Below are 14,022 nucleotides of genomic sequence, written 5' to 3'. Positions count from 1 at the left end.
CTCCTGCTAACAGCGTTAGCTCATGCTACTGTTGTTAGCTCCAGTGAGTAGCTCATTATCCGATCACGTTAGTTTGTTTCTTTCTTGAGCTCATGAACATTTTGAGGCAGTTTTCCTGAACCCAGACTTTCTGTTGTCAACCTCAACATCCTGGACATTTTGTGTTTTGTTTATTAGCTTCAGTCGACTGTAGCTCGGCCCGCGTCATCGGCTCGGCATGCTCTGTGCAGCTGAAAAAATGGCGACCCCTGTAGGTGAACAATGGAATATCAATGTACATTTTTAAAGTAACTATGAGTTTTTATGTATCACAAACAACTTTTTAGGTTAATAAGGAAATTACAGCATAATTTAGCCAATATGTACAACTATTACTGTATCCTTTAAAACCTCTAAAGTGAAATAGAAAGAGACAAAGTTCATCCATCCATCCATCCATCCATCCGTCCGTCACCATGCTCTCCATCATCTTTTCATCCCAGTGTCTTACAGTCTCACTCTGAGTTGATCAACAGTTTCGACTCTTTGCAGCTTTTTGCTTTTCACACCAGTGAGAAAAACAGGAAATAAATATTTCAGCTTTGCAGCAAACACAGCTGAGGACTTTCAGTATCTTGGCCTCCAAAATTAAACTCTGCTGAGACGGTTCTGCTCTCTTAAAGCCAAACTTTTCCTCACAGGGACAGTTTCACGAGGAGGAGGACGTCCAACCCTTCAAGGCTTTTTACCAGAAACTATTCAGCACACTTCCTGCTAAGGAGCTGTTGGTTTTTCCCACTTAATCCTTTGTGTTGTTTGATAATTATATTGGATGCTTAAAGGGTTTGCTAAATCAAGCAGCAATGAAAATAACATTAGAAAATCCAAATGAGACAAGTAAGAGATTAGAACAAATGCTGCCACATTGAACATTTGAGGATGAAAAGGAAGAAAACGTTAAAAGAAAACACTCCCTCTTCCAAATTTACAGTTTTACATATCAGGTCCAGATTCTGGATTTGCTAACTTTAAACGTTTCCACATTGTCTTTATTTATCGGATTAAAGCGGATTAAACGTGACTGGAGTGAATACAACCTGAGTGTCCTTAACTCTAAAGTGGGGAACCAGTGGGTTTAATTCCAGTTTTCTGTGATTCCCGGCGATGTTACAGACGATTAACACGACAGCTCAGAGCCAAACATGAACTATCAGCAGCCAGAGGGCCGGGGAGCTGAGAGCAGCAGATTACCGAGGAGGAGCGAGGAGGCAGGAGGAGAAGCATGGATAAAAAACAGAACGTATGGATGAGTCATCTCCCCAGCCAGCCAGGCAGCCTCTCAGATACCATGCCAGCACACTCGGCTGTTTGCTGCAGACTCAGATCGCTGCGTTACTGTGGAGCGTGATCTCTCTGACATGCATCCGTCTGCAGAGAACGCTCCAACATCTTTAATCATCTGCAGAGAAACTCAAAGCTGCAGCACCCTCAACACACCAGCCCACTTTCTGCTTCTTCTGCTGGGCTCAAGACTTCAGCTCTCATCTGGTGATGCAACATAAAGACAGGGATTAACTGGGGACATCTTTCAGCTGGTCAAACAAGCATCCTGCTCAGCTGAGTCACAGCAGCGTGTCGTAATGAAGGAAATTTGGGGCATGTTCTCAGAAAAAATACATTTTTTCTTCTCCCTGAGCTCAGCATGCTGCTTCAACTCTGAGATCATGGCTCTAAATTGGAAAAGGGATTATACTGTATTCCCATTCCCGAATGGAAGTGACCTGAAGTTTAAGAACCTCAGGGGGTCGAATTCATGAGTGGAAGTAGAGCTGAGATAGAGCTAGACGAGTCTGCAGTGATGTGAGCCGAGCGGCTTAACTACACATTTTTGGTTTGCTTAATATTTCTGTAACTTATCAGGAGGAAAGAAAATAAATTCTGTCCCAACAAAAAGATTCATATACGTCATTCACAACAAACATCAAGTAGAACAAATAGATTTCATAAAATTTTAACAAACAAATGGCTTCTACTGCGATAATTATATGAAATTAAATTATTATATCCCAACTTCAGAAGATTTGCCTTTACCTTTCCAGAGCTCTTCGGTTCCTCCTATCAGTCTGTAGCTTCTCATATTGAGGTCAAAGTTCAGATCTACCATAACTGACAGACACCTGCTGGCCTCAGGTTTGCAACCAGCATGTGACTGAGAAACCAGTAACCTCCTCCCAGATGATGACATGAACTTCTTAGTTCCTCTGTTCATTCTAGTAGCTGATATATTGTGAAAATAATTCAGAAATAATTCATTAATGGAGTCACCGTTACATAGAAACAACGCCCCGCGAGGCTATTTTTGGGAGACTTGCGGTCACGTGGTCGATTATGGGCGGAGCTTGGTAAGGTCCATTGTCGCCATGGAGACGGGACCTTATGCATGCGCGGGAAGCACCAGAACTAACAGGAAGCTAACTACACAACCGCCCTTCTTCGCCGAAGGCAAACATTTGGACTCATTTGGTTTTTTCTCGCCGAAAACCCGAGAAGACCGAGCTGGACATGAGCTTCACCATGTGCAAGGTCCGCGAAATGAAGATTGAGAACTTGGGGAACACCGGAGATACGTGGGGCCAAGCTAGCTGCTGCTGAGCCAAGGTAGGCTATTCCTTCCGGTCCAGAGCTCTGAGAGGCGTGTTGTGATTGGTCAGACATTTGTGGCGTGTTTATGCAGAAATGCGCTCAAACAGTAAAGTTGATATTCTACCTCCACTATTCCGCTTAAACTACCTGGTTTTTCTACCTGCAGACGACATAATTACGCTGTAGGTATAATTTACATTTTCTATGGTTCTTCACTAAATAACTCGGACTGTTAAATGGCACGTTTGGATGGAAATGCAACGGAGTCGTTTTCTCTCTGTTACCGCTTCCTAAAAGCAAAAACGTAGGACGTAGGGAGGAAGTAATCCAATAAGCGATCTGAGTCGACCTCGCTGTGAATTGGTGCAACAGTGAACTGAAGTGTTGAATGTTTCTGAAGGTGGATCAGGTACCAAACGGAGAATAACATAAAGAAAATATGACTTTCCTATGAATAACCCCAAATATTTAAGCACAAATGTGCAGGAAACGTCCATCAGTTTCTGACCAACAGAATCAGAGCAGAAGATTTAGAGAACTGTTCAGTGATGAGATCCTGCATACTTCTAGTTTTTTTTTTATCTGCCTGAAGACTTTGGAAAGTTTGAAATTGAAGCTCATAACTTTTGGGTCGATGTTAACATCAAGCATCAGAATCCATCTACCATTTTTACGAGTCTCCTCATGTGAACCCTGCTGCAGTAAAACTTTCCATTTTTCCTCCCTCTGCCGCCATATTTCCTTTTCTGTCATCGGCAGCAACATTTTCTCTTTATCTGCTCAGACTGCGGCCGCCCGCCGTGAAGGTCATTTGCCATCTCATTTGTCAGGAGTCTGCCTACGTTTCACACCTCACTACTTACAATTTCCCTCCTGCATAATGATTTGTTCTGTTATTTATGTTTGTTTGTTCAAACTGCGTCCGACTTGTGTGAGTAATAACTTTATCTTCTCCTCCGGCGATATTTCTGGACCATTTCTCCGTCTGAAGATGAAGTCCTGAATGTAAAACAGAACAGTTACTTTAAAGAACCAGAAACTTCATTAAAAAGATGATCAGCTGCTTATATTTTCTACGTGGGCGGAATAATTCATCGCATTATAACCGACCTGCTGCCATGGCTGAGTAAGCTCTGCACTGGAGGCAACATGAAACCGTCACAGAATGTCAACTCTAAAGAAAATCGTCCCTTTGCTTAAAAATGGTGAGAAAATTTCTGCTGACGGAAAAGTTTTAAGTGAACAAAGAGTCTTTCTGTTGGGGATAATAAATGGTGTCATTCCTGCTGGACCCAATCTGCAGGAGTTATATTAATGTTTGATTAATTCAGTGCATTGATTCTCTCATATTTTAACAAAGTTATTCATATTTAGAAATGGCACAGTTCTAAACTAAATATTTAATTCATAAACTGAACATTTATTTGGTAAATTATATATTTAGTTAGGAAGAAAATTATTTAGTGTATAAACTAAATATTTTGATCCAAATTAAGAATTTATTTTTTAAATTAAATGGTAAGTTTAGAACTAAATATTTATCTTCCTAACTAAATCTATAATTTTCAAGCTTAATATTTTGCTTTTAAATTAATTATTTAGTTTAAAAGCATTTACATTTATTAATGTCAGAATAACATGATTGCAAAATAACTTTGAAAAATAAATCCCAGTATTGTTTTTTCTTATTTTTTCAGGCTAAAAACACGTAAAACGTTGCTGTTAATGTTTTACAGTGTAACTTTATAAATGACTGTCCTTAGTTCCTTATTCTCATCTTTGTGGCTCTGAAATCAGGAGTAAACAGATTTTTCGGTGTGTTGTAATGTTTTTTAGCACTAAAGTTAAAGAAATGAATGTTGAAAACGTTTGAAGTCACGACTGACTGAAGCTGCATGATCCAGCTGAGCTCCATTTGCTTTAATGTTTCACTTTTTAGATCTGAACAAGCTTGTAAGTGTGTGTGTGGGTGTGTGTGTGTGTGTGCGTGGGTGTGTGTGTGTGTGTGTGTGTGTGTTTACCAAATGTTTCCACCTTAGCTGCTCTGATCCTCCTGCAGTTTAAACAGTGTTGACCTGCTGGCCATCTGCCAGGATTAGATGCTCTCTTAATGCTCGGCCACTGCTCTGCAGGCAAATAAAGGTTAATAATCACACAGAAATGCTCCTCAGGAAGCGGTGAACTGAACACCGCCTCACCAGGCCTTCACCTGGAGATGAATCACAGTGAATGGTGAGGAAAGTCTCTTCCTTCCCTGCAGATTCAGAGCCGATCTGAGCGTCCTTGTTGGTTTGACAGGAACGATGCGATGGAAGGAAGCTGAATTTCATTCCAGTTTGGAGCAACGTTACAGCGGCTGGTCGGCTCACATCTGAGCTGCAACCGTTTGTCTTTTAACGTTTATAACTTATTCATATTGTCTGACTGCTCACTGCTTTTCAGGACACTTCTTCCAGCCTGAAGCATCATTTGGCAAAATGCTACAGCAATAAATTACATAAATAATGGATGAAAAACATTAGAAAGAAACTATTTTGCACAGGTTGTCTTTTGAGAAAGATGAACCATAAAAACCTTTGAATTGCAGTATTTTTTCTTCCCACTTGGTGTAAAAATAGTTTCCACAGAATCAGTAGGCAACATAACAATTTAATAACTTTGAGCATCATAAGCAACTTATAATGGCAGTTTCATTTTAAGTGGCTAGAGAAAAAACAAAACAAACGCCACATACGTGAAGTAAAAGTAATAAAAGATTATTCTTAGATAGATGGAAAATAAAGAGACATCAACATTTACAGCTATGGAAACTCAGGAAATTGATTAATATCTGTGATGCATGTGCAGGACTGATGTGGATCAAGTCTATTCGGTTCAGTTTTCACAGAAACTGCCGTGGAGCGTTGCTCCAAATAGTTTCCGAATCATATCTATTGATTATTGATTATTTCATACATCAAATGATAGAAACAGAAAGCAGTTTGAGAAGCTGAAATACCGACTGGTGTTTCCAGAGGAGCCAATCCAGGAGCGCCATTTATTTTCCTTTTTGCTGATTGGCTGAACCCCAAGAGTGGAGATAAGGAAGACCGGGACGTTAGCTTCTGTGCTAATGCTAACACGGCTTCCACAGTGCGTCTTAATAAATATTAAGACATATTTGAAGTGTTAAAATTAATAGTGTCTGTGGGTTTTAGCTGTTAGTGGACATTTAGTAACAATATCTGCTGTGGTCAGAGGACCGTAAAGCATATTAACAAACCTTAAAACAATTGATGTTTCAATTTGATGCTATATTAATAAACTGAGGAGTTTTTTTCCACTTCAGATTCGAAGAACCTGAAATAAAATAAAAATAAAAAGTTTGGTTCAGTCGGTTTTCTGTGAGTCGTCGTGACTTTAAAACAGCAACGTGTCCAAGAAATATCAGCCCCAGACCTGAACGTCTTTAATTGGACAGTCTCACCTGCAGGTGTTTCATCAGTCAAGTAATGAGTTAATTAGTGTCTGAGTCATTTCTGCCTCATAACGAGCGCGCTGCGTTTTACTTGAAGACCTCCGTGGATGAATCACGGCTGATCCCAGAGCAGTTCTTTGTGTTGTTACTCACGCTCGGCGGCGCTGCTCCAGATGACTTCATCGGTACCGTCTGTTCCTCCGCTGATTGGCCCAACGAGGCTCAGCTTCACTCACGGCCTCAGACTGGGCTGAACGAACGGTGCACAGAACCAGTCTGCAGGGGTCCGGTTCTGAATGACCCACAGAACCGCTCTGCGCTCATCAGCAGGGGGTTTCATTCACTGGAGCCGACATCAGACCTGCTAATCACTGAGTGCTACGTTTTTAGAAATATAAATACAGAGGATGTCATAGTAACAAGATTACTAAGATATAAAGTAAAGAAATGGACTTCAATCAGTTGATCAGGTTTATTCATGTAGCACATTTCAGCAGCAAGGAAATGTGCTACATCATCATTTATTTTGGTTCAAACGGAGCTCAGACCAGGACGGTTTCAGTCTGGATTTAAAGCAACTCAGTGTTTCAGCTGTTTTTCAGTTTTGTTCCAGATTTGTGGTGCATAGAAGCTGAATGCTGCTTCTCTGTGTTTGGTTCTGGTTCTGGATGGAGAGCAGAACAGACTGGAGACCAATTTTTCAATAACTGCTGCCCTCATTTAGTGTAAATGATTCCTCGTACCCTCTGATTTCAGTTGGCCAGGAGTTTTTATCTCAGTGTTTTTCCTCTGGCTGCTGCGGCTCCTTTGGTCTCTTTATTCTCAGAAACTTTTCTATTTTCCACATGAGGATGGCAAATAACATTTCAATAAGTTTTTCTAAAATAGAGTCTCTTTAATTGTCAGTGTGGGAAAATTCAAAAGTATGAACCTAAAAGTGTTAAAATTCTGTATAATATTATTAGAGAAAATTTTGTGAAGTCAGAAATAGTATTTTAAAAGATGTGCAACAGAGTAGAAAGACTTAAAAAACTTATTTTATTATTGTGACTTATAATGCTGTGGCCCATGCGATTCAGGGCCACAGTAGTTCAGGGCCCTGGTGGTTTGTGGCCCCATGTGGTTCAGGGCCCCATGTGGTTCAGGGCCCCAGTAGTTCAGGGCCCTGGTGGTTTGTGGCCCCATGTGGTTCAGGGCCCCATGTGGTTCGGTTCGCCCTGGGCCCCTCTCCTCCCCCCCAGCCTCTGAGGCTGCGCCGCCATGCTCGGCTCATCTGTCATGTCGTCACTGAAACCCTGAATTACGGCCGGCTGGAATCGATGAGCTGTGACCTGTGACCCTGCCGGGCTTTCAGCAGGCTGACACGCAGAAATTAGCGGGTCCGTCCGCACCGAATGGCAAACGGCTTCATTTCTGAGGGAGCCGTGACATTTTGGAGAAGGAAGCGTCGCTCAGACTGATGCACTTCACATAATGACTGCTGCTTTAATGTGGCTGTGGCAACATGAATGAGGGAGCTGAGAAAACTGTAGAGCAGCAGAGGAATTAGGTGAACCCATTACTTCAGATGGCTGTTGGCAGGAAAGACCTGCTGTAGCAGTCTGTACTACAGTGAATCTGAAGAAGCTTCTGACTGAAGATGCTCTGTTTTCTCTGGGCCGGTTCATGATGATCAGGGTTGTTCATAAATTTATTGATTTTATGAAGATGAAGATTTGCATCATCATCTCCAGATATTCCACAGTCGTCCCCACAACAGAACCAGAACAGAACCAGACAGAACCAGAACCACAGCAGAACCAGAACAGAAGCAGAACCAGAACCACAGCAGAACCAGAACCACAGCAGAACCAGAGCAGAACCAGAACCACAGCAGAACCAGCCTCTTTATCATTTGGCATGGTAGACGTTACCTCACGTCTTCCTCTGAAAGTATTTTAATAAACTCGTCTGAAAAGCAACCAGAAATGGGTCTCAACAGAAAACGGACCCGACATTAAGCTCTAAACATGAAACATTTGGTACATGAATGACAGATTTATTAACTACGTCATTTAAATGCTTTATTCATTAACATTTACGTCGTTTTCACACCATTGCTAATGCTAATGCAGAAACCTTCCTTGGTTAGCTTTCTGTCTTCTTCTCTCCCTCTTCCTGGAAATGCCTGTAGTTCCTGCAGCGCCGCAGCCTGACAGGAAGGAGCCGGTGTTGGTTTTTCAAAATAAATTACATTTAAATTTCGGGTTAATATAAATGTGCAACTATATATATCCTGTCATATAAAACAGCTCCAACCTGTAACCTTGATACATAAGGTTGTCTTGTTATTACAGGATATAATTTATTACATATTAATTACCATGTGTCTCATTGCAGACCTGGGCTGTCAATGGTTTGATTTCCCTGTATTCTGTTACTCCACCTTTAATTTTGTACATTAATGCAGGTTTTTATTGAAACTCGGCTCTTGATCTTTCTGCTGAAAGCGTTCTCGTGGGTTTTTCCTCCCATCAGTCACACCGCCCACTGTCAGGGACGGGGGAGAGGAAATGTTGAAAAGCATCCGACTCTTTCTGTAACTCCGTTCCCGGGAATCAGCAGAAGGAAGAGCTACAGTAGAGACAGGGTGGAGGAGCAGAGGTAAAAATAGACTGAATAGCAATGAGGCGGCTTTCCCTTCTGCCTGGAGCCGTGCGTGGGGAGGAACTGGAGGTTCAGGAGGGAGTCGTTTCAGTCCGGCGAGCTCTGACCGCCTTCGCTCCGAGTCTCACGCATGAGGGAAAGTGGAGCAGGAGGATGATGGAGCCTCATTGGAGAACGTTTCACCTCCATTTTGGTGTCTTGATGAATGAATCGTCTTTAACCGGCTTCCCTGCGGCAGAGCAGGGAAAACAGATCTGTGGGGCATGATGGTGAAATCACCTCTGGGGAGTTTTTACGGGTGATTAACTCAGTTCACCGGTGGTGATAAACATGCGATTAGACTCCGTCTTTATCACTCTGAGCTTTACTTACAGTTTGGATGATTTTAGCCAGCAGCAAAAAATTTAAATGTCAAATCAGAAAGAGCAAAGATCAAAACACGGTTGAGTGAAAACATGTTCACAAAAACTGATGTATGAACTGTAATCTGGACCTGACCTTCTGTTGGCTTTATACAGATATTAATCTTTTGTTCATGTAACTTCTGCTTGTTTGATGATGTTCAATCTGCAGGCACTTTTTGGTTTTCGAGAAAAATAAAAAATAAGATCAAAGACCATGAAGTGCCTGACTGAAATGAGTTGGAAGAGCCTGAAACATCCGGATTCAGACGGACTGAAGTTACAGTCAGGAAACAGATGAAGAATAAGAAATACTCCATTTTCTATCATTTCCCTCCATTTATCAACTGATTTCAAGGAGAAATTCAGATTATTTTAATCAGATTCCTCAGATCAGAAACTGAAAGGTTAAAGGTGGAAATGCACCCTGATACCTTCAATATTTCAGATCAAATAAACTTTAAAAATAACTCAAGTAAATACAAAAAGCAGATTTTACATCATTATTTCATTTATTAAGGGAAAAGGTTATTTAAAATAAAAATGCCTCTCATTAAATCATAAATTACATTTTTTTAAACACGTTTTAGGTTCAGTTTCATCTTCCACACCCAGACCTGCGTTTCCTCATTCCTAATCAAGAGATCCCTGCTGGCAGCATGAAGTAGGCCAACAGCAGCACATTGAGCTCAGATTTAAAGAAGTTTGAGATCAGATGTCTGCTCCTTCAGAAACCCAGAAACTAAATCCACTGCCACCAGTTACCTAAAGCTGAAACAGAGCCAACCTCCGTGTCATTTAGTCATTTTAATATAAACCCCATGGGAAGAAGAAAGACTTTGTTTAAAGAAAAACCATCAGGCGTTCAGAGGCAAAATGAGAAAGTAGTTCCTCTGACGAGTCACAACGTTGATCTTCATACCAAACTCATCTGGTTCCTCACTGGAAAACATGAGTAAAAGCTGCTACAGTCTGAAATACCTGAGCCCACAGAGGGCGGAGTTTGTTGAATTAACAGTTGGTGGATGTTTGGGATGAGCTTTAAGGGGTAAAACAAGCAAACAAACAAAAAGATTCTGACCGCTGATTGGTCCGGCCTGAAACCTCCCGAACCTCCCGAACCTCCCGATGGGAGGCCAACCCGCCCTGTTCCTGGACCCACTTTTTAAATGTCCATTAAGACGTTTAAAAAGTTTTTTTTTTTCATCTACATCAGCTCCATTTGTACCATTATTGATCTACAGTCGGGAGACACATCATATTATTCCAAGTGTATTCGTGTTAGAATGGCTTAGTCAAAGTCCAGAGCCTAAATCTGTCTGTTATGTTTAAACTGTAACATCACGTTGGGAAAACAGAGGCTCCCCCGTTAGTGGTCATAATGTTATGCCAGGTTGCCGCAAGTAGAGTCAAGTTTCCAGTATTTCAGCTAAAATCCCGAGGAAATCCGTGGGAACGGATCCAGAATGTAGGCTGGCTGCCTGATCCAAAAGTGACCCAGTTACGGAAGGAGGCGCGAAGCGGCGGAGAGGAGGAAGGAGGCGCGCGGAGCGGAGCGGAGAGGAGAGTTAGCAGACAAAAGGATGAGCTGAGGCGCGTGGGATGACACCGTGGGTTAGGCGGGAGGAGAGAGGGAGCGCAGACACACGGAGGGTGACGTCAAACCCGAGCGGAGCGGAGCTGACCAGCCGCCGCTCTCTGCGCCTCTGCACGCGGCCGCCGCGGCTCTGAAACACCGCGGAGGAGGAGGAGGAACCGCGGAGGTCCGACAGGGGGAGACCGGAGGAAGAGGAGGAGGAGGAAGATCAGCCTCGGCTCGCGCTGCACGGGGACGTGTTATTTATTTACTGGGTTGGAGCGTGGCTGTTCGCCTCGCGCTGCCAGACAGGTGTTACCAGCGCGCGGGATGGAGCTTTGATCCACGCCGGATGCTGAAGGTGGAGGGTCGCGCGCAGCAACAAGTTTGAGGTTCTGAATTTCCTCTGGATTCATAAATCGGATTTCATGGAGCTCCTGTTCTGCTTTTCCTTTTTCCTCCATGGCTGGTGATTCTTCTGGGAATCTTTAAAGGAAAACTGGGAATTCCTGCAGCGTGTTACCAGCGTGGTTCTGGTTCCGGTTTGGTTGGACCCGGATCTTCCGAGCCGCTTCCAAACAGAATCTTCTTCTGTTCCACGGTCCCGGCTCTGCGTGGCGCCGCGACCCCCTGATGGTGCCCACGGTCCGGTCACAGTGGCTCGAGCTGCGGTCGCTGCTCGGACGCGCCACGCGGTGATTTTCCCACGCGGGCATCATGATGGCTGGTCCGGCAGAGGCGGGTTCGGTTCGAAAGGCTCTGTAAGGGATCCGCTGTCTTGACAATGACCTCCAGCCGCGCTTTGCCCCGCGCCGTTCCCACCCCAACCCGAAAGAAAAGCACGCGCCCTCGGTTCGATGCGCACGAGAAAACGTCGTGTCCCCAGAACCGCTGATCCGACTGAGAGTCCGGAGGAGCAGGAGGAGAGGAGACACTGAGACAGACGATCGGAGCTGAGAGGCGGTGATGGAGCTGTCGGAGGTGCGCTGCTCCAGCGCGAGCGAGGAGCTGTACACCATCAACAAGACGCCGAGCAGCAGCGGCAACAGCAGCGGCAGCGGCAGCGGCGGCGGCGGCAGCGCGCGGCCCAAGCGGCTGCTGTGGCAGAACGCGGTGCGGCACATCACCGAGCAGCGCTTCATCCACGAGCAGGGCGGCGGCGGCGGGGGTCCGAATGACGACTCCTTCGACCCGATCCAGGGCGCGCGGAAGCAGTCCGCGGGCCGGACCTCGGTGGGGGACCGGCACAACAACGGCGGAACCAAAGTGTTCCCCGAGCGCGCGAGCAGCGACCTGGGCTTCCTGCAGATCGACTGCGCGCCCAGCAACTCGGACTTCTTCCTGAACTGGGGCTACACATACAGGGGCGTGATTTTCCCCACGCTGCGGAACGCCTTCAAGTCGCGCGACCTGGAGCGGCTCTACCAGCGCTACTTCCTGGGCCAGCGGCGGAAGTCCGTGGTGGTGATGAACATCCTGGACGTGGTGACCAAGCTCACCCTGCTGGTGCTGCACCTCACCCTGGCCTCCACCCCCATGGACCCCATCAAGGGCACGCTACTGGGCTTCTTCACCGGCATAGAGGTGGTCATTTGTGCCTTAGTGGTGGTGCGGAAGGACACCACCTCGCACAGCTACCTGCAGTACAGCGGCGTGGTCACCTGGGTGGCCATGGCCACGCAGATCCTGGCGGCCGGCCTGGGCTACGGGCTGCTGGGGGACGGCGTGGGCTACGTCCTGTTCACGCTGTTCGCCACCTACAGTATGCTGCCGCTGCCGCTCACCTGGGCCATCCTGGCCGGCCTCTTCACCTCCGGGCTGCACATCCTCGTCCAGCTGCTCATCTCGGAGAGCGCGCGCTTCTTCACCAACCAGGTGAGTCCTCAGCGCCTCACCTGTCACCCCCCTTCCCCCCTCTTTCATTCGCTGCTGCTTCAGGTTCAGGAACTTTGATTTCCATTTGTGATTTTCATGAATTTGGCCGGGGAGCAGCAGAGCAGGAATCTGCGGTCTGTTTTTCCTAATCACATGTGGCAGTTTGTTTGTCTGCAGTTTTTCCGGCTGCTGAGCTTTCAGCACCGGGAACTGTCCACCACCCGCTGTCAGAGGAGTGGCTCCCCCTACTGGCCAGCGCTATGTTTCTTCCCAGCTGCGCTTTTCGCAACATTAGCTTGAATCTCATTTAAAAACCTTTTATTAACTGCATTCAGTGGAAATTGGACGGGATCAGAATGTACTAGAGACATGTCCACATGCATTAGCAAATGAATGAATCTTGATTTGCATCAAGCTGCAGCTGAAGGAGCGTCAGACCCGGAGCTGCAGTTTGTTGTTTCATGATCAAATCTGTTTACTCAGGCAGACAAACATTTGCTGCTTTACAGAAGCTGAGTGGGTTTGTCTTCACTCAGAACCGCCCGTCTTTTCTGTTTTTCTGCTCCAGTCCTGTACACAGGCGTTTCCACTCCTTTTTATTTGGTTTTTAAACGGATCATCACCGGAGTTATGAGTCATTATGAAGTGAAATCTCTGAAATGTTTAAATTCAGCCCATACTTTGTAGAACCGATGTTTTCATTAGTACGTCTCTACCAGCTTCCTGGAACGCAGAATGTCTGTAAACTTTCAGTTCACCACAGATTCTCAACTGAACTAAAGTCTGAACTTTGACTAGGCCGTTCTGACACAGTAAGCCTTGATCTGAAGCGTTCTCCTGCTGGAAGCTGAACCTGCTCAGGTCTCAACTTTCCTTCAAATTCCCCACAGCATCATGCTGCCACCATCCTGTTTTTCTTTTCACAGTGTTTTGCAGTAAAAAGGTTTAATTTTGCACGTTTGCTGCATATTTTAATTAGTTAATTAAACAGATTTTAATCATTAAAACCATAAGATGATCTGATTGGATGCTGGAAAAGAGTGTTGTTATGCTAGAAGAAGTTAGCCTAGCAGGGAAGCTATGCTAGCCCAAAATAGCATCTCGGTGCTAAACATGTAGCAGCTAACGCTAACGTCAGCGTCCATATTTGTGGAGAAGCTCCATGAACGATCAGGACTTCCTAAAACTCTGAATAGAAAAACAATTTGCTCCCATCTGATGGTTTAATAATTTAATAAGATTCAAAACTTGAAATAACTTTGTTGTTGCGTTCATGTTTACTTATTTAATAAATTAACAGCAAAGTGTTTCTCATTTTGGCAATACATGGTTTTTAGTTAAAATGCAAATAATTATGATTAATTAACTACAGAATCTGTAAATTACTTGATTTAAAGTTTAATTGAACCCACCACTAAAATGTAGACAGAAATCTCTTCGACGGT

The 14,022-nt window shown here is 44.6% G+C and overlaps 1 protein-coding gene across 2 annotated transcripts in view; it reads left to right on the top strand.

Moving 5' to 3' along the window:
- The first annotated feature begins 9,688 nt into the window (after nt 1-9,688).
- adcy8 (adenylate cyclase 8 (brain)) overlaps nt 9,689-14,022 on the top strand; it is a 68,927-nt gene continuing 64,593 nt past the window's right edge. For both annotated transcript variants that reach the window (XM_044135158.1, XM_044135157.1), the window contains exon 1: nt 9,689-12,577. In XM_044135158.1, coding sequence (XP_043991093.1) covers nt 11,669-12,577 — 909 coding nt within the window. In that variant the 5' untranslated portion in view covers nt 9,689-11,668. The remainder of the gene's footprint in view (nt 12,578-14,022) is intronic.

This window comes from Gambusia affinis, linkage group LG12 (assembly GCF_019740435.1).
Source record: "Gambusia affinis linkage group LG12, SWU_Gaff_1.0, whole genome shotgun sequence".
NCBI lineage: Eukaryota > Metazoa > Chordata > Actinopteri > Cyprinodontiformes > Poeciliidae > Gambusia > Gambusia affinis.
This window is presented reverse-complemented; position numbering and strand designations above follow the sequence as displayed.